Source organism: Myripristis murdjan, chromosome 7 (genome assembly GCF_902150065.1).
Source record: "Myripristis murdjan chromosome 7, fMyrMur1.1, whole genome shotgun sequence".
Taxonomy (NCBI): Eukaryota; Metazoa; Chordata; class Actinopteri; order Holocentriformes; family Holocentridae; genus Myripristis; species Myripristis murdjan.
In genome coordinates this window covers 32,539,519-32,564,618 of record NC_043986.1, presented here as the reverse complement: position 1 = coordinate 32,564,618, position 25,100 = coordinate 32,539,519, and the positions used below count along the sequence as shown (strand labels likewise).

General features: G+C 41.1%; 1 protein-coding gene across 1 annotated transcript in view; it reads right to left on the bottom strand.

The window, feature by feature from the left end:
- nphp4 (nephronophthisis 4) overlaps nucleotides 1-25,100 on the bottom strand; it is a 235,828-nt gene that overhangs the window by 152,030 nt on the left and 58,698 nt on the right. The window contains exon 7 of the mRNA XM_030054965.1: nucleotides 6,151-6,335. Coding sequence (XP_029910825.1) covers nucleotides 6,151-6,335 — 185 coding nt within the window. The remainder of the gene's footprint in view (nucleotides 1-6,150; nucleotides 6,336-25,100) is intronic.

The window sequence follows — 25,100 nt, the reverse complement described above, 5'->3', positions numbered from 1 at the left end:
TTGCACTCGATTGCTAAATCTTCCCTGGCGAGCGCTGGCCTCCTGTGTGAGCAATGCAACAGCACACTTGGTATTCGTCATTCACAGTTTGCATACACCATAGGCGGGAGCATACTGTGGAGCGCTGGCGTGTCACAAGGTCGGCCCGAGTGCCTTTTCTTTTTTCGCTTCACGGACTCCCCCTGGAGAATGGCACAAGCGAGCACTTCAGTTGTTTTTTTTTTTTTTTTTTTTTTTTTTTTCCATTTTCTCTCTCTTCCTCTCTCTGCTGTCTGAAAAAAAAAAAAAAAAAAACACCAAGCGCAGCACAAGCAAGACAGGCTGTCGGCTTTCACCAGCACCAACCAAAAGCAGGCAAAGAGCATAATTATTGCCTACACATATGTCATCATACCAGGCTGCGTTTTTCCGAAGCTCTCAGATGCTTAACCAACCACAGGCAATATAATGTTAGGTATTATTTGGATGATGATTATGGTTATTCATATAATATGGTAATTGAGCGCGGAGGTGTTCTGATCGTTGGTTAATGTGTGTGTGTGTGTGTGCATGTTTTCAAGCTTGTTTTCAACACGCCTACATAATCGCAAACATAATTACCATATGTGGTAGCATCTCACACAAGTGGCAAACGCTGCACACTTCAATTCAGATGCGCGCTGACAAGAGGGATCAGTTGTCATCTGTCTCCCATTTGTTCGCAAGTAGGCGTTTGGAGTTTGATATGACTATTCCTGTAACTCAGAGGTCCTCCACAGAGCTACTGTATGCGACTGTACAGCAAACAAGCAAAAACATCCCAGTCAATCAGCTACAGTGTATGTGACCCTGCTTGCCCTTGCACTGACAAGAATGGCACCTCTCAGTATAAACGGCAAAGTATATCAACTAGCAGACTGACTGAATTCAGGGCGTCTAGAGAGTTAACTTGAATGCTTTTAAATACCTTTTCAACACCAACTTTGACAAAAACATAATATACTTCAAACTAAATTACAAGAAAGTGATCATATTTGGTGAAAACGCCTGACACATCTCATCTTGACACTAAAGGGTGCCTTAGGCGTTGATATCAGGCATGAAAGAGGCGTGACAAAGCTGCAGGGTTGAACAACCTGGGAATGAGAATATGTTGCAATAATATAGCAAGCTGCTGCTGGAATAAATGCAGGATTGTTTTTTTTTTTTTTTTTTTTTTAAACAAAACTTGGGACAGGTAAGTCCAAAGAGTTTGGTGGATTTTTTTTTTTTTTTTTTTTGTCAGATGCTAAAGTTTCTTGTGTGCATGTAAATGTAGCATGTGAGAGTGGAAAAGTGTGTTAGGTTAATCTACAACAGGCAACAACAGATTAAGTGCAGCACGTCAGCATAAAAACAGTATAAGGCTCAGTGCTAGGTCTAGAGTTTTGTAACATCAGAAATGTTGACTTTGAGGCTGTAGGCTTTTGCTAATTTGGACCAAAAGAAAATAAAAGATGGATAAATGAAATCTGATAAGATGTTAAGTTAGAAAACAACACATAAATAGAAATTTTAAACTACTCAATGACTTTTAAGGACTAATATTTACAAAACTGAATCTAAGACATTTTTAAACTTTTTAAGGACATGCAGACAGCCTGTCAATTACGGATCTGTGGAAGAATATAAAACACATGTCACTGGTGCCAACTACTGTGGAAGTCCTCAGTCTATGCAGGCCATTATGCTTTCAACCAATTATGTATTTTGCAGGTAGCAGTCCAGCACAACCACAATTCTCCAAACCCCAGGGGATGGACATCATTAAGGGAAGAGACATCTGCAGAACATTGTAATGTATTAGAATGTGGACTAAAGCTTAAAATATGTGGTGTGCACATGCCTGCATACATATATGCTCTGCATGGGTTTCTTTTATTGTATTTGTAGTTTTACTTAATCTATGAAGAAATACACTCAGTCAACTGAGTATGTTTCACAATTGCAGTCATGAAAACTGTGGTAATTAGAGCCCTGTAAAGGCCTAGCTGAACCTGACCCTAAGCTGACACTTGTTCAGTTCAAGTAGCTTAAAAAGGAGCACTCTGCAGCCCCCACTGTGTAGGTGCATATACTTAGGCTTATGTCAGAAATAAAATACACAGCCTACATGCACACTGTGTATTTTTGCCTGAAAAAGCTACCCAGCCCAACGTCTTTATTAGACAATGAACCAGGTCCTGTTGACCTCAGGTCAGCTTGTAGTGGTGATTGTCTGTGTTTGAGGCCTGAGGTTCAAGAAAATGAATGCAAAGTCCACACTAATCCTGAGAAATCTGAAGACGCTTCTTTATTTCTCAGTTTTGCCCTTCCGTCCACATCAGAACAGTGCTTCTGTCCACCAAAAATTGAGCTTTTCCAAAACGTTCTCCCAAGTGGACTAATTTGAAAATGCCAGTTTGGCATTGTGGTGTAGCAGCAAAAACAGGTAAAATGGAGGGGTTAGTGGTGTATGATGTATAAATTATGATTGTCATGTGATCCTGGCTGGAACCAAAACAGTTGATACGGTGGAGGAAGTAATACAAGTATTACTCTGTACATGTCTATTGAAGAAATTGAAGTATTTTTGGTGTGGATGGCCAACTTTTCAAAAACTTGAACATGAAACACTAAAATGCTAGAATGGATAGAAAACAATTTGACATGAAGCCACCATTTTCAAATTTCTCCAGATTAGTATGATTTCATTAACGCTGTTGTCTACATGAAACACAGTCTGGGCACTGCCGGATTCAAACCACTAGGAGAAAGGAGTGGCAGCAACAGGCATTTACAAAAATACGTGGCAGGCGATTGGATCAACCATCTGTCAATCATGACCAATTACCAATCCAACAAACGTCATACAGCACACGGCAGCAACTCAGCAACTGTTACAGTGAAAGTGGACAAACAAACTGGCAAGCATTATGCCAGCTTGTTGGTATATGTTTCTTACTGTCGCTGTACAGAAAGTCTGCGTTGCTGTCCTGTTGTTTGTGTTTCTCACTTCAGTGCACTTTGGCTTCCCAAGTGGGCATCACCTAAACCATGCCTGTAGTCCCTCAATAGACACTGATTGCTCCAATCATTTTTTGGTCAGACCTGTTTTGTGAGTCAAATTAGTTTGACTTTGTGACTGTTCCAAGCTATGGACTTGGCCTAAGTTATGCTTATTGATACAGATACCACTTTGCAGATGCAGATCACTTAAAGGGGTATAAATTCATCTTTGTCATGTATTGGCAGCATAAAGTAGAAACCAGTAGGAACTGCAAAAAAGTTGGCAGAAAGTATCCTCTCCCAAAGAGACACACATACTTTGAGATCCTGTGGCCAGGAATTGACACAAACAATTAAGTCCCACTTTTGCAATAGTTGAGTAAGCTAGCTAATGAGAGCAGAGATCCAAGACAAACGTCTGGTATAGAGGTAATAAATCACCATGCTGAACACTGGAAAAAACATTATCGCTTTGTCATTTTGCTTTTTTTTGGTTGGAGAACAGCTTTCTAGCTGAAATGTCTGGTTTAAGGGGCTGATAGGTAAACTTCCCAGAGGTAAACTTTTGTGATAAATGCAGAAAGGCAACTTACTTTGCTCACATGATTTTGGTATTAGCTTTATTATTGACTAAATTATAACATATAGATACACTAGTATAAAATGTACCAAAAACCTATCTGTCTTGTAAACTGCTCCCACTGTACCTCCAGGTTTATCCACACAGCCTCACTGAAGCATCCCCGGGCCAAGCAGTGACCTCGCCTCCCAAAGCCCCTCATACCCTACAACCCATTCACGCCAAAAACCTGCCTTTGCTTGACATACTGTCTGCCTCGCTTTTGATGTGCTAAAGTCATCCAATCCATGCTTTTACTGCTGATCTAAGGCAGAGAGTCTGCTGACCGCACATGAGCAGATTCAGTTTGACAGGGTTAACGCTGGGTGTCACAGTGTTTTCAATAAAACCCAGGGGCAAAGGCAGCAGGAGCCATATCTCCTTGATTGGCTATGAAGTAAAAACACACATCGCAATAGCAAGGCTGGTTTATGAGGACAGGTTTGTAAAGCACAGGCTGGGGGATGCTGTGTAAATTATGAGGTTGGGGTGTGGGGGGCGTTATCTGACATATTTGTTCTTTGAGCAAGGTCAATGGGATGCTCCAAAAGAGATGTAAAAAATGTAAACGCAAGGTTGCACCATATTAAATGTAAATGTGTGTTTACCTCCTATGGCGAACCGGGAGAAGTCTGTGTTTTCATATCCTCTTTCTTGCTCTCTACCGAGTGCCTTCTAGTTCATAGACTTTATTTGCAGTTGGAATAGGAGAGTCATACTCAGTTTGCCAGATTATACAAAAGCAAAAGCCATAGCTATAATTATGTGTCTTGTTTTGAAGTTGCTTGGTTGTGTTCTTTAATTCAGTCCATGATTCTCTGCTGTCCTCCAACATCCTTGTGACTTTGTCATTTGCACAAATTAAAGGGATGGTTCACCCATTCTGAAAAATGTTATATTACTTCACTTCCCCTTGCTGTCATGTAGGGCAGCAGTGGTGCTATCTTCCTCTTGCCAGCTATTTTTGAATATGGTCAACATTTGTCTTCTGCTACACATCATCAAACTCAAACTTTATTTTTGAACAATTTGAACAGATTAAGGCGATTGTTTTTAACCCTCTTACCTCTGGAGTCAAAGTAACGCTATTCAGTGTTTAACATCTCAAATATTATGATATGTTTTCAATATCTTGGACACATTTTGTATGCATCTGCGTTTCTTTGGGGACCTCAGGCTGTTTTTTTAGCTGATTAAAACATAAGAAATATCAACATTTTACACAAATTTCTTTTAGTTGTGTTGGATGACATTGAGGAAACTGCGGGGCCGGCGAGTGAGAAACATAACATGACATTTTTCAAAATGGGTGAAGTACCCCTTTAAAGTCGTTGTTAATTAATTGACCTGCCTGGACTGGACGTTTTATTAGATGTCGACACGCCCTGTAACAACAAATGGTCGCCAAGATATAATTCACACCACATACTACTTTGCTAAAAATGTAGACCACTATTACAGGTGAAAGGTTTTTGTTCTGCTGTGGTGTAACAATTACACCTGACCCGTGTGTTGACTTAAATTAACACTGCTGACATCCAGCCCATGAGGAAAGAACAGACAAGAGAAAAGGTCTACCTTCCATCATAACCACATGATATCCATTATAGCTCAGATGGATGACACTGACTGTACAAAATCCAATTTTTAATAAAAGACTGTATTACAGTCTAACCCATGCTCCATTAGTTCTTTATTGAGACAGCTGAATGTAATAAAGACATTTTTTTTTTTCCCATTGTGATATTGCAGGTCATAGGATTTTGTTCTGTACTGGTGTGCTGGTTGCACTTGACCTGTGTGTTGACAGAAAGCAAGAGTGCTGACATCCACATCAGGAAGAAACAGAAAGAAAAAGGAAAACTTCTTGTTTACATTCTTGTACACACAGTTTGTGCCCATACGTATTTGGACAGTGACACAATATTCCTGATTTTGCCATTGTGCACCACCACAGTGGATTTGAAATGGAGTAATCAACACGTGACTGAAGTGCAGACTTTCAGCTTTAGTTTAAGGGGTTGAACAAAAATATGGCACTAACCATTTAGGAATTACAGCCAGTTTTATACATAACTGCTCTAAACCAACTGAGTGTGATGGCGAGGGCAAAGGACAGAGGGCACAGAATATATTCAGAAATCGTGATGAGTAGGAGAGAGTGAAGCTGAAAGAGAGAGAATAGAAAGCAAAGAAAAAATGCCAGTCTGCATATTTCACTTTGTCCAGATATCTCCCAATAAATATGATACATAAATGAAATCCATACCCAACCGGCTTTTTAAAGAACACTGTTTTTGCTGACTTTACTGGCTAAACTTTCAGTCGCTTGCCTATCAGCAAAAGGACCAATGCCTGGAGACGGTGATGAAATACCATGAAAATAAGCATTCTTGAGAAACTTTTTGCAGATGTTTTTTTTTGGGTTTTTTTTTCCATCTGTCAACAGAGTTAAGCCTCACCAGCTCTGGTGCAATCCAAAGTCTAATGCCCACACTGTTTACACGCAAATGTGCTCTACTCACCTGTCCTTGGCTAGCCTGCTTTTGTTGGAGGTGCTTCCTGACCGGGCCCTGAACCCCGAGGCCTCGGGCTCCAGCACCACCACCTGGGGCTTCTCCAGGAAACACCAGCCGTTGTGGATCCCGACATGGAGCCTCCTTTCCTGGATGACAACCGTCCTCGCTGTGCCCTCTGATCCTGGCTGCTTCTGGAGATCAGTGAGAAGGAAATGATTTGAGAGTTACCACTCAAACATGAAATATCATTCAAAGCACAGCTGCTTTCTTCAGATTCCCATTGTGATTAAGATTGCAAGCTACATGTGTTTTTAAAGGGATATATCACCCATTTTGAAAAACTTGATATTATATCAGTTGTGACTGCTCAGACTGCTGGATACTGGTTGGATGCACCAAAAAAAATGGCCTCAGTGTTTTTTATGGTCAAAATTTTTATGGCATTTTGACAGTAAAAATTGTGGTAGACATCATCAAACAGAAGCACTGATTATGTAACAATTTACCATGTTTCACATAGACTTATCTTTCAGGCACCTGCCAGACACCACTGCAGCTAAGGAACAACACAGAGAGATAAGACCACACAAGAAAACAGTGCTACCGGAAGGCCGACATTTTGAAGACTGTTAGCTGAGGGGAAGTCCAGCTCAATGGCAGGAGGCTAACAGTTAGCATTTGGAGCATCCAGCCAGTATCCAGCACTCAGTAACAATGAGAGGAAGAGAGCACCACTACTGTCCTACAGAACAGGTTCAAAGTAAAATAATATCAAACTTTTCATCCCGTTAAAATTTTAAATTTGCTATACTCTTGTCTGTATTCTACCTATTTCCTATTCAGATTTTGTAACTGCTGCATCCTATTATTTTGCTGCTGCAATAACCTAATAATTAAGCGATTATTTGGAGTTTCATCCATCTCAAAATGCTATGCCAACGCAGGCAGGATGTGGTATTTCACTGTAGATCATGTGGACCAAAAATAAAGACAAACTTCATATAACCTCTGTGTCGAGGCACTCTAACACTGTCAGAGACACATGGACTCCAGAGAGGAAGATTTCAGTCCAGAATGTGTTCTTGCATGATGTAAGACGCAGGCAAGTGAGACATCAAAGTCGGAGAGACAATGGATATGTAGCAATCATGCAGCGTGCTCATTGTTTTCTATTAATAAACCAAAGCGATGTGCACCACAGGCTTAGACATGGAGGAGATGGAGCGAGGCTTGGTGGATGAATATGACCCATATGTTAATAGGTCCTGCCTAACTACTCGTAGCCACAATGGCCCTGAATGGAGAAGAAAAGAAACAAGAAAAAATGAAGGGACAAAAAAATGATAATAATTATCATCATTATTATTATTATTAAAACTGACAAAAACAACAACAAAAATAATAATAAACATTAGAATCAATTCAAGTCAATCCCATTGATAACCAGTGTTACCCACTGTACAAACAATGTGCAATCACTTAAATTACATCAGACAATGCAAATTAGACATTATTTTGTTGCTCACTTCAAGTATAACACATCTATATTGCTTAGGATATAATGTATTATCTGTTTCTATTCATTTTTGTTTTTCAAGCATCTCAGGAATTGCAAACACAATTTCATTTTACAACAATGACAAAGGAACTCGAAATCTGAAGTGTACATCACATCCATCAAAGCAGTTTGTATGACACTGAAACTACCAAATCCATTTTTTGTAATAAATAGGCTCTACCAAAGAATGTAGAGAGAGACAGCTGAGCCACGGCCACTGGCTGCTGTCTGACAGAAAAAGACTGCAGTACAGAGTTTTGTCCATCAGGGGCAGTAATGAGCACTTGATAAACAGAGTGGCGTAGGGGCACCCTGGTGGCTCACCGGTTAAGAGCGCGCACCATGAGCACGCTCCATGTCCACCATGTCCACATACCTCTGCATTAAATGCTAAGCAATTCTCCGCCACAACTCTATGGGGTGCGTTTTTTTTCTGTAGACCTACTAGACCCTGTGGCGTATGGTCGCTGCTCTTCCTGTTGTTGTGCCGGCAGCGCCATTTTTAAAAGGAGCAGCAGTAGATCCAGATCCAGCATGATCCAAACTTTCCAAACAAATTGAAATCAACCGACGAGTCGAGATGCAATCACAACAGCAGTTCTTTTAAAAATGACGCTGCCGGCACAACAATAGGACGTGACTCCGGAGGGGCGAAATGCCGGAAATGCTGTAGCTCGGCGGACCAATCACAGCTCTTGTTGTAAGTGTGGGGCCTGCGTTGGGGGCTACATGGGGTCTGCGTAGTTACAATTTTTCGGAGGTGCGCGGCAAGGCTCTGTGGTGGTCGCACAACCCCTGTAAGCTTCGCACAAACCCCGTACGCTCTGCTTACGCAGAAGCATAATCCGGCCTTTAGTCCCGATCGCAGCGACCGGGGTTCGAATCCGACCTCAGGTCCTTTGCTACACGTCATTCCCTCTCTCTCCCCTGCCTTTCCTGTCTATCTCTACTGTGACTGTCAAATACAGCAGAAATGCCAAAAAAAAAAAACTTTAAACAGAGTGGAGTATATGGCTGTCAATGATTTACCTAAATGATTTAGCGTTTAGCCCCATTTAGCATTAACTGGACTATTACTGTCATTGTTGCCCGGCCCAATATTTAGTCCCATTGACCACTGTTCATTCCACTGTTTAGCCCAGTTTTAGTGCTCTACGATGCCCACTGGAAGTGTTTTTAACACCTTATCCCTTGCTCTATTACCCGATTCCTAAAATGAAATACCAAGATACATATTTTAGTAAAAAAAAAAATGAGTGCATCTCCTATATGGATCTTTTATGAGGCTCTCAGAGACTCAGTGGCAGCTCGTCCCAATTATCCCTTCACACTAACCCCAGGACACCAGCAGTGTGGCTTCATGGGATGCCTTTCTCCTGGCTCCAGCATCTCCTCCTCCTCCCGCAGTCCTGCACCCTGATGAGACTGACTGACAATCAGTGGTCAAGTGGCACTCTTCCACAGCTCTTGCACTACTTTCCATGCTATTCTGGCGCTTATAGCCACTTAAGACAAGATGACAAGCCTGGACACCTTCCTAAGAGATTTTCTGTGCAAAAACCACAAAGCTGGAGCGATGCATCAGACGGGTTGATATTAGTCTGTTATTGATGCTGGTTTTTCCCTTCTAGCATAAAGATAGTCATATTTATAGCCATACATTGTATATCAACCATGAGCAAATACACCTCCTCAAATATACTTCAAAAACAGAGGGAAAAAAATAGAAAAAGTTAGAAATTATGCTTGAGTTCTGGTCGGGTTGGCTCATATCTGGGTTATTTTTGTGAAATTCTAGTGTAAATAAATAAAAATGATGGACCTACTGTCTGTACTGGGCAACTTTCTGTATAATGCTGGAGTTTACGTGACAACACTGAAGTAAAACACAGAGGCTATTTCATGCGGTAAACGTAACCTAGCTATGGAGGATGAAAAAAATCTCAGGCTCGGGTCAGGTTTGGACACAAAAAGCAGAATGTTTGTCGTGTTCGGGTTCGGACAAAAGTATGCAGCCCACGCCCTGGAAGCTCACTGGATAAGAGTGTGAACCACTTGTTAAGGCTGAGTCCTGAATCCAACTTCAGGACACTTTGCTGCATGTCATCCCCTCTCTCTCCCCTTTCCTGTCTCTCGGTACTGTGACTGTCAAATAAAGTAGAAATGCCAAAAAAATGTACATATGGTTGTGTCTCCTTCAAGCTCGGGTCCTCTCCCAGAGGCCTGGGAGCCTGAGGGTTCTGCTCAGTATCTTGGCTGTTCTGAGGACTGCGTTCCTCTGGACAGAGATCTCACATCTTGTTCCTGGAATCTGCTGGAGCCACTCTCCCAGTTTGGGGGTCACAGCCCCAGGAGCTCTGATTACCACCGGCACCACTGCTGCCTTCACTCCCCACATCTCCTCTAGCTCCTCTCTCAGCCCTTGGTATGTTTTTGAGCTTCTCGTGTTCCTTCTTCCTGATGCCGCTGTCGTTCGGGATTGCTATATCTATCACTACTCTCTTCTTCTGCTGTTTGTCGACCAGCACGACGTCTGAATGATCAGCCACCTCCAGCTTATCCGTCTGGATCTGGAAGTCCCACAGGGTCTTGACCCTGGGACTTCCAGCCCCAATTCCAAGCAGATGTTCCTGTACGCTATGGCAGTCACTTGGTTATGGTGCTCCATGAACGCTGTACCTGCCAGCATCTTGCACCCTGCTGTGATGTACTGTTCTGTCTCAGGGGCATCACAGCCTGCACCTGGGATCCTGCCTGGTATGGTAGAACCTGGACCCTATGGATCTTGTGCCTGATCTTGTGCTGCCATGATCAGTGCTTGTGTGCTGTCTTTCAGTACAGCCTTTTCCAGCCAGTGATATATATATATATATATATATATATATATAGTTATTTATTTATGTGTCTGATCCACACTCTAATGCAATAAGCAAATTGGAAACAAGTGTTTCATGAGGCAATGGGCCCTCTCTGAGAGCACGCTGCAGCACAGTGACTGCTGTTTCCCAGGCAGCTGCCGCCTAATGTGCTGTTCTTTGACAAGTGCTCCATGATTGACTGCAAACCCGCTAACCCTGAGCACTGGGCCATGCTGAGCTCACCTCTCGTCTCGTTCCAATCTTTTCCCCCTCCTATACCTATCTGCCCATTCCCTCCTTTCACATCTCTCACTCCCACTCTCCCTTTCTGTCTCTCTTCCTCCGCCATTCTCTCTTTCAGTCCCTCTAACCGTTTAAACCCGTCTCCGTATCCACCCACTTCTTCTCAATCCAATTAGCATATCAATTGAGCTTTGGTTTTTTTAAATGCAGCAGCAGCCCAACCTGCCTGGTTACTGTACAGCCCACATACACCATTGCTGCTATTCTCCTCATTTTATGTCTTCTCTCTGCTGACTGACAATCCCTCTCTCTTCCTCTGGCTAATGTCTACTATCTACACTCCTCTTGTAATCATTGTCGTTCATTCTCTCACTTACAAGCAACAGCCACTATATGCTGTTGTACCCATACAGTTTCTCTTTTTTCCTTTTCTCTTCCCTCCTTTGTTTCCTAACCCCTCCAATCTCTCTTTGTATTCCCCCAAATGTTCCCCTCCCCGCGCCGTCCCCCTCAAACAGTAAACATATCTCCAGCAAAGCCTCTGCTCTCATCTCAAGTGTTTTCAGATGGGTGTTTGTCCTCTGTGGGAAAACAGCCATGTTAAACATCTGAAAGCGCTCCACTTAAGACCTGAGAGTGTCTCCCCTGGGAGGATTTGGCTGGTGCAAGAACCACAGGCTTGTACAACACTGGCAACATTAAAAAAATAAAAGAGGGAGAGAAAAGAAAAGGAAAGAAAAGAAAAGAAAAGTTGATATGTGGAGTTTTCATAATTAAGACCCAGCAGGTGTATTCTATAGGGCCACTGTGATGTGGATTATGAAAGTTTTCTAGTTACTGTATATAGGAGGATGTTGTGGGAAGTCAGGAATGTAAATGTGTGAGAATTTTCCGTCGGGTCTCATTTGGCTCGGAAGCGTTACATAACTGCCTTCCAGCTGGATCTCACGGGCTAGCGGTCCATGCGGTTACGTTCGGTGCCTCGGCGCAAAGACTTACAGGACAGAAATATCCATCACGCATCTCAATCCTAGACTGCACTGGATGTACCGCGTGTGCATCATTACCAGCATAATAATCAATTACCAGAGAAAATGATGAAAAACGCACAACATCCATCAACATGCCTGGCTAGTGGCTCAATGTGCAGCGCAAACAACGTCCATCCCACATCCATCCATCATCTTACCTTGGCTTAAGTGGTTAACATGAGGTACCACAGGTGCATATGGAAAAAATACTTTCATTCCAGCAAAACAAAATTTTAGATACTGGAAAAACTAGCAATGCTGCCTCCTAGTTGTATGCCTGCGCCGACCAGTCAAAGTACGAATGCACAATAATATCAGCATGTAATCGGTATCAGACGATATCAGCTTTAAAATAAATATTGGTATTGGCCCAAAATGAAAATTTTTGCCAGTATAACATGTGAAACAGGTCAAATCTGCCCTGGTTGTGGCTGTTATCAGGGTCATCTCAGGAGGAGCATCATCCAAGCCTGTTTCAGCTGGATGAATCTTACAGCTGTGTTTGAAAGAAAATGTTACATTAAAAGTAAATATGACATGTTTTACCTAAGTTGAAGTAGTTTTCTTATTTTGCCCAGTGAAATGTGTGCATTTTGAAAAGCACTGTATTTTATGTCTGCATCTGCCAGTGGGCCTTCACAAAAGGAGTAGGCATAATAAAATGTTAACTCCAGTACAGGAGAGACTTGATGTTCTCTGTAATAAGGTGGAAAAATAACATGTGCATATAGCGGTATCGGCGTTAGCAAAAGAGCTGGAAAATATCAGCATATCAGAAATTGGATATATAAAAACAATATTGTGCATCCCTATTTCAAAGTATTAACAAATACCCAAAACCAGTATCCAGTATTTCATGAAAAAATAAATATGCCAATCAGGCACAGCTTATTTTATGAGATTATAGTAGCAAAATATTCTAACAGCTCCAATCTCCAGAAAGTATTTGAATAAATTGACCGATCCATCCAAAATCACCATTTCTGCCTTTGGTGCCTCGCCTCAAGAGAAGCCTTGTGACTCTTTCATATCGCTTTTGGGGCGGAGTGGCAGTAGCGGTGGAAAGTGAGACAAATAATTGCTTTCAGTAACATCCAGATTATAATTACAATTGTACCTTTTTTTTTTTTTTAACTATGGATTGTGCCAGCCCCCACACCCCGCACCCCCAACTGCAGCACAGCATTGTCTCTTGTTAGGACAGGCCTGTAATGAAGTAATTGAGAAGGAGAGAGGGGAAAAGGAGAGAAAAAGAGAGAGAGACAGAGAGAGAGAGAGAGCGCATGCTGTTATGCTGTTTGGGTGTTTCTAAAAGAGGAACATCAGTTTGAAGCAGTGCTCTCTGTTCTCTGCATCTCTCTCCTTGCACACAACCCCCCCCCCCACCCTCCAACTTTCACTTTCATTTATGCCTTTTACCCCTTTTTCTCACTCCATCAGTTTCTCTCTCCACCTCTTTTGCTCACTATCCTCTTTCTTCTCCCTCTCTCTCTCGCTTCTGTCTATTGCCGTCACAGATTTCTTCCTCCCTCGCCTGAAATATGAATATTTTAGAGCTAAGAAGCTTAAAGGGAACAATGAAATGGCCCCCAAGTTAAATTATACTCCATTTCCAGTGTCACAGAAGAGGGACTTGTCTGAGTGATGAGCGCGCAGGGGCCACGTGGGCATGTCTCGCTCTCTCTTTCTCTGACACACACACACACACACACACACACACACACCCTTTACCCTGCTTTCATGTCACACTTGTGATATTCCACATGATCTTACTTTGTGAATCATTTAACCAAGAGGCCGTTCCAAGGTCGCTTACTGTACACTTGACACCTGAGTGAGCCAGAGCGGAAGTTCTTCAGAGAACGTCCTCGTCATTAAAAATGCTATTTGGCTCATTAAAAGAAAAGGAGGGGGAGGCAGCTTTGTGAACAGGGTAAACAAAAGAGAGGCGTTGCAAGAGAGGAGTCGGGTTTTTTTTTTTTTAATATTTTTTTGTTTTTGCCTCCCAATTAGAGGAGTCGCCCTAGTGTGGGTGTTGTAAAATGGAAATTAAACGTTCTGCTTAACCATCCATTTCCTGTTAAAAGAAAGTAGAAACTAAGTTCAACAAGGGGAAAATATATTATTTGCAAGGGTTTTTCACATGGCTGCCGAGCTGCAGTCCATAAAGAGCGAGCCAAAGCTGACCTTATGCTGATATGGCCTTGAGGGCTCAATGGGAATGCTTCTTAACACTGCAAAATCCACATTTCTAAAGTGTCTGCAATCGCAAGGAGAGGAAAGAGTATATTCCTTTGAAATCAGTGTTGGGTTTAAGTGCGCTGCAACAAGTCGAAAATATCTCTGCTGGGAAAAAGATCTCTCACTGGAAGGGAAAACCCTGGCAGTAAATTTTTGTTGAGGGCTGTAGTGCATAATGTTTGCTGAAGAGGTTTGTATTAGATTCCACACCATGTGAATAGTATTACCTCGGACGCAGCATGGAGGAAGGAGTCTGTGCAGGTTTTTTTCTTCTGAATTACAATCCACAAAGAGAAAAAAGAGGATTTGGAACACACCGTGGAGGATTATTTCCTCAGCACCTGAAAATGGCGTTATCATTGTCGCACATTAGCGACATAGATTCACTGGGATTCCATTTACCAGTGTAACTGTTAAGGTAGGAAATGTGTGTGGGTTTGAAGGGCAGGGTGGTGGGTGTATCGGTAAACAAAATCGATTTTGCTGGGAACATTGTCAGTTGAACAACATGGAATTGGTGAAAAAAGAAAGTCATTTAGACCAAATTTAGAAATAATAGCAGCTGGGGGAGAGAAACAGAGAGGAGGCGGCAGCCGCCTCATTGTGCGATCCGGTTTTGAGCAAAATGAGGGTAGATTTTTAGAAGGGGATAAATTGGTTTCTGAAGGTTATTTCTTTGTGCTCAAAGGGCGGGAGATGAAGTGAGAGTGCAAGCTCTGTTTAATCACGCCAGTGGGGAGCTTGGAGACAGCAGATGGGTCTCGACTCTATAATCACTGGGTGGGAGGTCAGCACGGCGGTCATGAGGGGACTTTCTAATAGTGACTGATGAAAGATTTTTGTACTGAAGCTGCTAATTGTCAATTTTATGTGAATATTCAATAGCTATATATTTGACCATTTTCATGCACAAATGAAGATTACAAACCTGTGTAAGGGTTTTCACCAAAGCAGCAGTGCATCGCCAAAAAACGGAGGGAAAAGAAAAGATTTTTCTTTATTTCCATTATATAATATGTTTTAGTATATCATAATATGTCAGATATCATCAAAGTAAATGTTTCAACTGCCAACAAATAAGCAAAGGAGTTGGGGTTTAAACACATGTCGGTCAAGTTCTTGTGTGAAACAGCACCACCTTCTGGGGATAAAAACAGAACCTCAGTGAAGCAGGAATTTTCCCTGCTTCAGCCTCTGGTTCTGTTCAATAGGAAATGTAATAAATGTGGATTGGGCAGTTAATGATTATGCCTCTGCAGTCTTTTCAATCATGCACACTCTTGACGCGATAGAAACAGGATGATTGATAAATGTGACAACCAATCAGAGCTCAGCCCAATTACTAAAGTGCATGCAAACACACTGCAGTAGAGCTTTTGACAGAAGTTCTTTGAGGTGGCAGCTCCTTCAAGAAAAATGGGGCTGCAGCTAGCAATTATTCTTACTGTCAATTCTCCTTTTTTTAATTTAACAATGAATCATTTCCACTATCAGAGGTCAGTATCAAGAAATGCCCATCACAAGTTACCAGGCCAAAATAGATTCCTAAAACTGTTTACCATGATGAGCAGACTATAGTGAGCAAAAAGTCTTAAAGAGGAAGGGCAAGCAAATCTCAGCATTTGCAAAGCTGTAACCAGAAAATATTTGCTATGTTTACTTGATTAAAAAAAAAAAAAAAAAAAAAACTAACTGATATACCAATAAATGAATTTAAAGAATTGTGTCACCACTACAGGGAAATCACATGAAAACACTTATTGTCAATGGACCCAAATGCCCACCTTTGTTTGAAAGCGAGCAGTTTATACCCTTTCTCTGAAGGTTGCCAAAAGTTATTTTAGGAAATGTACAGAGTCAAAAACTTCAATAGATATAGATGAGTCAGCTTGAGGGAAAGCAGGCACATTAAAAAAGTAAACTGCAATACTGATTCTGAGCAATAAAAGTCCAACGGCCTATTATTTCAGCCAAACCGCAATTCTTATATCTGATGTAAGATAGCACAGAGTAAGATAAAAAGGAAAAACCTGAAAAGGAATAATAAATATGGGATCAAAACATTTGGCTGTAACATACATGAATGAAAGTGTTATCAGTGTGATCTCATCATTTATTCGGCGTTCATGTGAAGGCTGAGCAGTGCTCACAGACGGCAGAGCAGAGTTCGGCTGAAATGTGTAATCAGCAAAATAATTTAATTGCTCCTGTGACTCTGAGGCTAATTATTTTTTCCTCACTTATCTTGACAAAACAATGGGAGACTCTCTTTCACTGCTGATTATCTGTGCTTGTGTTTGTGGGGTCTTGTGCTCAAATGTGTGTGAGTGCATTCATGAGTCTGAGAGCGGCTGTATGCATACCTGGGTGTGTGTGAGTGTCTGTATGACAGAAAATGTTTGTGTGTTTGAAAGAGAGGACAGCATGTTTCAGTGTTGGAGTTAAGTCACATATGTGCCTGAATTTTGTTAGTGTGCATCCATGTCTTCAAGTGTGTTTGTGTGTGTGTGTGTGTGTGTGTGTGTGTGTGTGTGTGTGTGTGTGTGTGTGTTGCTGCCCACACAGTGGATGTTAGCTCCCCCATATTGAGAGTGAGTCATCCATAGCAGGAAACAGTGGCAGCATCATTAGCATGCCGCTCTCATCCTCCCACTCCCCTACTCCTTAACAGATTTTAACAGGCACAGCGCTTCCGCTGATAAATCTCTGTTGCTCTGCTGGTGAAACACTCCCACAATTCACAGCCAAAAATATTAAGTCAAACACAGACTGATATTGTCGACTTTAAAACATTCCCTTTACCATTTCATAGCAGTTTTCACTAAACATAACTCACGCCAACCAGTGACCACTTGTATCTGAAGCGCATTTTACAGCCCTATGAGTACATACATGTATTTAGCACAAGTGGCTCCAATGGGACTGACACCTCTAATGAATTACAGCAACAAAAATGTTTGCTGTATACAAACTGTACACATCTCCAAGTTGAGTTTAATAGCAGAAAGACGTTCTTGGCATCATGAAAGCATGTCAAAATTAATCATGTCAAATTAAGTTTGAGGCTTTTATTCTTTTGGCAACCAAAAGGGCAGTCATTAAATTTCCATTAATAGTTACATTGTTTTGAGTATCTTACTTCCTTTTGTTAAACAACACAATGAGACTACAAAATGTAATTTTCATTACACCAGACCCTTAAAGCAAAGTTGAACCTTGGTACAGTGTAGGGTTGCATAGTTACCTGGCCTTGATGAGAGTCCACATACTGGTGAAATATCCTCATTAGTTGCTCTGTGCTCCCCTGGGCTTCTAGTCCAATATTGTATTTGTATCTCTCCATTCACTTCTACAGCACAGCAAAACAACTCCAAAAAACCACTTTATATGCCAATATAAACAACAAGTCCTGGTACCCATTTTTTAAGGAAATGAAATGGCTCTTTTTGTGTTATTTTACTATTTGTACTGGAAACTAGATTCGGCAGGTAGCGTCTGCAGGTACCCTCTATAAAGTAACCTTATGCCAGGAAGAAACAACCAGATAATACTTTCACAAATGATTATGATTAAACAGAAAAAATGGTACTGGTACTGACTTATTTTTTTTCTATTGGCATAATGTACTTTGTTTATGTTTTCTTATGTGATAAAAGTGTTATTTTGGAAGCCCAGTGGCCAGGATGTGTTGGCATTTTATGTTTCTGCAAAGTAAGGAGTTTTGTTTTGAAATTTTGTGATAGGAGGTATGTGGAGTGGTGGATGGCACAATCAACAGGACTTTGCTGCTGCAGACTGGGGTTCAAGTACCATTTCAAGTGAAAGCCATGTGCATTTTTAGCTAACATTAGTTAGCTACCATTTGCTAGAATATATTAGCAAATGTTAGCGTTAGCTAATGTTTTATAATGTTAAACATGACTTTTCAAACACTTTTCCTAACCTTTAACTATGAAGACAAACATTTTCCTAACCTCAACCAAGTTCTTTTGGAGGCTAAAAAAGCAAAAGAAAGTGGCTTGAATAACTAACAAGCTAATGTTAGTTAGCATTTGTGCATGCGTGAACATTAACAGTCATGTCACATTCACTCACGCTCAACCACATTGACTAAATGCTGATATGCAGCGTATTTTTGGTTCAGGAACCTTGACATTTCAACTCACAGATACTGCATGCATATAAACATCTTTTTTGTCTCCAGAATTGTATTAGTTTGGACAGCACACTTACTCTATCAGATAAAACAAATCAAAACTCAACCCAACAAAAGCTTTCATGTACGCTTAAATGAAGAGTATCCTTCCAGTAAATGTCAAACACATTTCAACAGCCGGAAATTGTTTGACGTTTTGGCTGCATGCTGTTACCACTTTGCAGGTCTAATCACACAATGACAACTGTTCAAATACAGTCTTTATTCTAAGAATATTTTCAGCCATTATCAGCTGCAGCTGTGTGTTGCTTGTTTTGTTTTTGCATTTTATTGTATCTAAAAATTCAGCTGCAATTATGCTTGGCTCCAAATTACTCAGAGGCAGTATGTAGTACATGGCAGGCTAAATAAATAAGTGAGCAAAGTGTTTATTTATCAAAAGTGACATTATCATGCAGAAAAACTTAAGGACAAACGTGAATGTATTGGGGTTTTTTTCCTGCAAATTTCTTCATGGAACTACATGAAGAAATTAGCAAATTAGTATCTATAATTTTTATAATAGAAGCATGACAATGAGATGATTTCAGAGCTAAGACCCTGATTTATACTGATTCAACCAACCAGGTATCCCATACTGCCACAGTGCAATTTCAAACTAATCACTGTCTAGAAAGAGGATATTTTTGGTGGTATTTATACTGCAGTCTCCACTGCACAAAACAATGTCTGGCTGCTTGCTAAAGGCAAATGTTTTGTTTGCAGTTCAAAGTCCACACAGTGAGTGTTCAATACTGAAACTTCATCCACTGGCATTTAGCCTTCACTTGCAGCAACTTTTGTACTAGCCAGCCACTGAGCATCTCAGTTCTTTTTGGATGTCCAATAACATATGCTTCTGAGAGAGGACGAAGTTTGTAAATGAAAGGCAATTAGTGCTGCTTTTTTAGTGATTATTGGTCCTATTGTAAAACAACCATGCCTACCGTGACTGTGTGGATAGACCAATTTGGTTGATTTGTGATGATTATAGTCATCAGTTATACTAACGTCAATCCATTGCTCTGGTGTAGATTCCTGCCTGTATAAAAGAAAGTTATATTTAGATATAATTATCATCCAGCAATGGCTAATAGTGTAAAGCTACTGTATCCAAACAAGTGGTTGGTGTAAGGAAATTACTGCCAATAGAGACAGATCAAATGTATTGGCCTGTCTTTGTACTGAACTGAAACAAGCAAGGCAAGCCAATAGATAAAACTTGGCCTCGATACCTATCAAAGCCTCCTATAGTCTCAGTTGTGATGTTCAATGTCCCTCGATGGGTTAGAGATAATCTCAAAAAACAAAACAAAACACTGCACCCATTAATCCCCAGTAGTCCAAAGCCAAGGAAATTGACTACAGTTAGAAACAAGACATGTGCTGTCAGTGAATGACAGCAATGACACCCTAAATGACCTGTTTGGCTTCACGGCATTGCTAGAGAGCTGGCCTTGGGGTCACCAAAATCAATTGAGTTCTTCCACTGGGGGTCATGAATGTGCACAGCAAATTTGAAAAGATTACAATGAATGGTATTGAGTAATCACATTCACTGCCAGGATCTGAGGCAGGGGACACAACAGTGGTTGGGGTAAATCTATAACATCCCCGACACCTTTGTTTCAGGGATATAATTACACATGAACATTAGGACAGCCATACTGCACACACAGCACTGCCTGTGTAGCCAAACATTCAGATGTGGCTCATCTTTTTCAATGAAATCTACATTCTAATTTGTCTGGGCAATGCCAGCGGCCCGCAGCCATTCACTCCCTTAGAGTTAAGGGCATAGAGAAGACAATCAAAAGACTATTGCCTCCACCCCCATCCCCCAACAAATCCTCTGACAAAAACTTGGCAATACAGGTGACAGATGCTGCAAATGGCTGATTTCAATATTTTACAAGGGCTGCCAAAAACAAAGGTAACCAGGCATAAAAGCCATAGTCTGAATAAGAAAAGCTTTCTCTGCATATCTCCTGACTTACCTGAAGATCTGCACATTAATTAAGTTGGCCAACTGTGAATATGAAGCTTATCTTGATTCATTTGTACTTTTGAGCACCCTAAAATTGCAGGACCCTATGCAAAAAGTATGATAGTAAATATTAAATTAGTATGATATGGAGAGAAGATTCAATAAGGCATAGCACAAATTAAAGGTGGCAGTCTCTTGCAGTTTTTGTGTGAACTTCACTGAATATGTCCTTCATATAACCGAGGTAGGACAGTCCAAATAACTAGTTTGTGAATATAAAGGAGTATCCCAAAAAAAAAAAAAAAAAAATTGTCTCTTACATTCCAGCAAGTTTTATGTTTTGGCAGTGCTTCCCTTCCCCAGACTGACCTTTCTGAGGTCTAAGGTTCTTCACCTGGGAATTTGAAACATTATTCATGATTTATGGAAAACAAAAAATACATTTAAATTATGAAATACACAGATTTATTACTATGTTTTCAGCCCTTATCCTGTGATTACATTTGCAAAATGAGGTCCTGAGTAAACATTTCTTAAATTTTCAGCCTCAAGAGGTGCAATCCAGCAGCAATCCACTTTAACAAAGTACACAATACACAGCACAACTAGGTATGTGATGTAATGATAAAGCAGATATTTTAATATTTGGCAGCGAGCTTCTGATAATGTAAGGACCCTGTCAGGCCTTTGTATGCAATTAAAGCTTGCAATGCACTGATGAAGCTTTTCAAAGTTTCTCTGAAGGTCACTTTGTTCAGTTTGTTAAAACTCTCATTATACGTTATTACCTCAGGGGAAGTACATCAGAGGAGTAAAAAAAAAACAAAAAAACTTGAGCTTCTCAAGATTATGGATCTATCTTTCCTCATTCAGCTGCTGAACATTCTCTCCGTCAAGTGTGACTTATAGGCTCTATAACTACACTTGCACTCAGAACTTCACTCGCCTAATCATTTGATCGTCAATCAGTGTGAAGACCTGCATTTCATGAATATGTGATGCGAGTAAAGTGCATCAAATCACACTCCTTCGCACCACATTGGCTACACTGGTGGCAGGCCTAATTATGATAAGAAGAACATGTGGAGGTGCAGCCACTATCCTTAGAGAGCAATGTGAGAGATGCTGCCTATTCCAAAAATGTTCAACCTCCTTTGTCGGTTATATTGTACCACGTCCGTAGGGGCAGTCCTACTTTGAGTGAGCTTCCTTCTTTTAGGACAAATGAAAACTTCCACGAGCTTTTGTTGCTGAAGTCTTTTTCCATTCATTAAATCAGCCTAAGGCATGCTGTTCTGCCTGCGGCATGGCGTTGGTCCTGTGCCTGATCTGCTCCTCCTCTTATTCTTTTTTTCTCCCTCATCTTTTGATCGTGAGCCAAGATGTTACATAATTTCTGACAACAACATTCCGGGCCCTTTCATCAACCAGTAGTAAAATTCATTTAAGATGTATGTGAAGGGTTGCAAAGGGTCACTGAAGTCGATGTGGCTTCTGCCTTCACTCAAACTGGGGGGAAGGCGGGTATGTTCAAGCAGCTGTAGAAAACCCTGAGGTTAAATGGTTTTACGTTTTTAAACTTGAGGTCAGGGCTGATTTGAAGTGCTTCAAGACCACTCTCCAAATTGGCTTAGTGCTCATTAAAGCATACTCTAAAACTATGGAAAGTAGCTACAGTGGTTCACATGAAAAGTGTACCAACTAGGGCACTGCCTGTATAATATATGGAAAACGGGACTGTCAAAAGAAGCCTATATTCTGTGATAGTTTGTGGAGCTAAAAATAGACATACTCATGGGGAGATTATGTGAAGACGTATGTCAGACTTGCAGCCAGAATAAAAGATTCTTCTCGTGCTGCACTGTACATTCATCTGCTACTTCATTCGTCTTACTCTTTATCACTCCACATCTGCCTCTAAACCTGTTTGAGACTCACTAGTATGTATCCACAGACACATTCATGCACGCTTGCAAGCATGTGCACACACAAATACACACGTGTGGCTGAGGTGTCAGCTGTGGTGTCAGCATCACTTCAGAGAAAGCTTGATGACAATCCAGCTGTAGTCACACTTTTAAAGGTCACACACAAATCACACGCTCGCTGTCTTTTTCTGCGTCTTCTCTCTCTGTAACACACACGCATGCACTTTAATTAAAAGTTGCAATCAAGCAGACTGCTGCATGTATTAACACCTCTGACAGACGTGAGAATGTCGTCATACCCCTGAAGTTACACAGGAGACATTCAGTCAATCTGGAAGACTTAACTAATCCACACATCTTGGGCTGGTTGTGAAGACCTTCAAAGCACATTCTGCCAAAAAAAAAGTGTGAACTCCAAAAATGAGAAAAGTGATTCATGCTAACATGTCACCTACCTCACAACAGGAAAGGAAGCAAAAGTAGGCCACTACTTTTGCTCCAAGTTTTTAAAAATTCAATCCAAAACATGTCTAAATCCACTACTGCTTTTAAAAAAAAAAAAAAAAAAAACAAGCCTGTTTGTACATAATTAGACTTGTGCACATGTATAATGAAATCAGCAGGTCAACACAACAGGTAATAAAATTAATACAACCACCCACAGGCACTACAGTCCCAAGTGAATGTCCAATCAATCTTGTTATTATGCATGTTAACCTTTCCAAAGGCATTCCTGTGTGTGTCATTTGTGCAACAATAGTTAGCAAGGCGGCAGCCCTCAAGGGACATCAATGAAAAATCTACCCATGTCTTTTGATTCATGTTGACCACCACGGTATGGCAGCTGGACTACAATAGAAGAATGGAATGACACATTGGCAGCTACTGTGGAGCGTATTCATGTGGTTCAGTTCCCATGAATTACACTTATACCAAACGCAGTAATCCTTTGATTTTCCTCAGACATCCCTGGCTGAAGTCTTTTTGACAGGTTCAAAGCAATGTAGCACGCACACCCAGGAGGTGTTTATTGAGTGACACCACCAGAGCTCAAATGATACTTTGTCATCTAATTGAGATGAATTAAGTGTAAGGTTACAGTGATCACTGGGAATTTATACCCCTGAGCTTTTGAGGTCAGTAAGTAGCTACAACAAAGAATTTGTTATGTTATGTAAAATTCTCTGCAAAAAATTTTAATTGCCACATCTTTTAAATCAATATCATCTACTACCCCTCAGGGGCGGCTGGCCCATAGTGGGCGATAGTGCATCACCCTCCTTAAGCCAAACGAAAAAAAGAGAGAAAAAAGAGTTTATTTTGCCGGTCTAGGTCTTAATATTATTGTCCAATCAGCAGCCCGTATATCGCTGTGACATCAGCAGCCTGAATGTCACTTTCCAACCAGCAGCCCCACCCGCTTGGGGCGATCTCAGTCAGATTGAAAATCGACCTAGGCACTCTCATAGACTTACATGTTGAGATTTTTTTTTCACATTTTGGACCCTACAATTCTTTTCTGTGGGCCCTGGGAGGGCTTGCCCCAACGTGATTTCGTCATACGCACTGATGCATGCGCAGACGATACGTGCAGCGCGCAGATGCGTCGGGCGGGAGACTGCAAGATGATCATGGCTAGGAACTGCAGCAACTCCATCATTTCATTCTGCTAACAGTGATTTCATGGGCAAACTAGTAGATGACAATGTATCTGTATGGTGGAAGTGTTTTTATTGTGGAACCAAATGTATTGTATTTGAGGCATTTAAATTGATATAGCTATACAAAAATACTACCGTGTGTACAATTCATGTCTGGTGTTGCCATGTAGTGGGAATTTCCCAGTTTGGGATCAATAAAGTAAATCTATCTATCTATCTATCTATCTATCTATCTAAAACCACATTAAACAACGCAATGTAACACCAGGGCTCTCAAGTCTCACGCAATGGGCGTGAGACTTGGGACGCATTTCAACCCGTTCACACGCTCACACGCCACACCTTGTATTTCTCACAAAGAGAAATTACCAGGATAACGCCCACCAAGTTGCGCCGCTATTTTTTATAACAGTGGTAGGGCCCTATAATTTCCACGATCACAGAATCACGGGCAGAATCGCGGAATTAGCCAAATAAAATGGAATCTGTTTTTAACACGGAATATTGCAGAATTTGACAATTTGAATGAAATGCTGTTTTGTGTGGAATATGAACGTATGTCTGGCAAAGGCAAAGAGGATTTCCAGACTGCAGCAGCGCACAGACATGGATTGTGTAACAAAGTGAAGGGTTGCCACTCTGACGCCATTCCAGTTGACCTGATCATGCAAATCCCCAAAAGTCATCATCAGAGACTGTGGACCTAAGCTTCAAGTCACTTCCTGTATTTGTGTCATGTTGTTTCAACACTGCTGACCCTCACTGTTAAGAGACAAGATGCAGATTCCAAGTGTGTAAATTCCAATGGAATCAAAGAGGACATGCCTTTAGCTATCAAGTATCTTTATTGTTGGATTTGTTTTGCAGCCAGTTGTTGTTGTCTTTATTGGTCACTAACTTGCAAACATCTACACTAATGAGCCAGTTAGCACTCTGACTTGTGGGGTCTAATCCCGCAAGGCCAGACCTACAATACCTCAATGTCTCATCAGCTCTGAAGAAACACTCAATCATTCAGTCTTGTAATGTGCAAATTCTTGTAATGTGCATTGTTGTTACCACATCCTCAAAGCATGCACGTCGTTTTGATGAAAGATAGGATTTGTTTGCTTGATAGTTTGGCAAATGTGAGATGTCCTGCAACATTTGGTCATGTAACATACTTCTGGCCTAAAGTATGAAAGCGAAGACACTAGACGCACTTTTCTTAAACCAGATCTTTCTCTGCATATGCTCATTTGCACTATTTTTGCT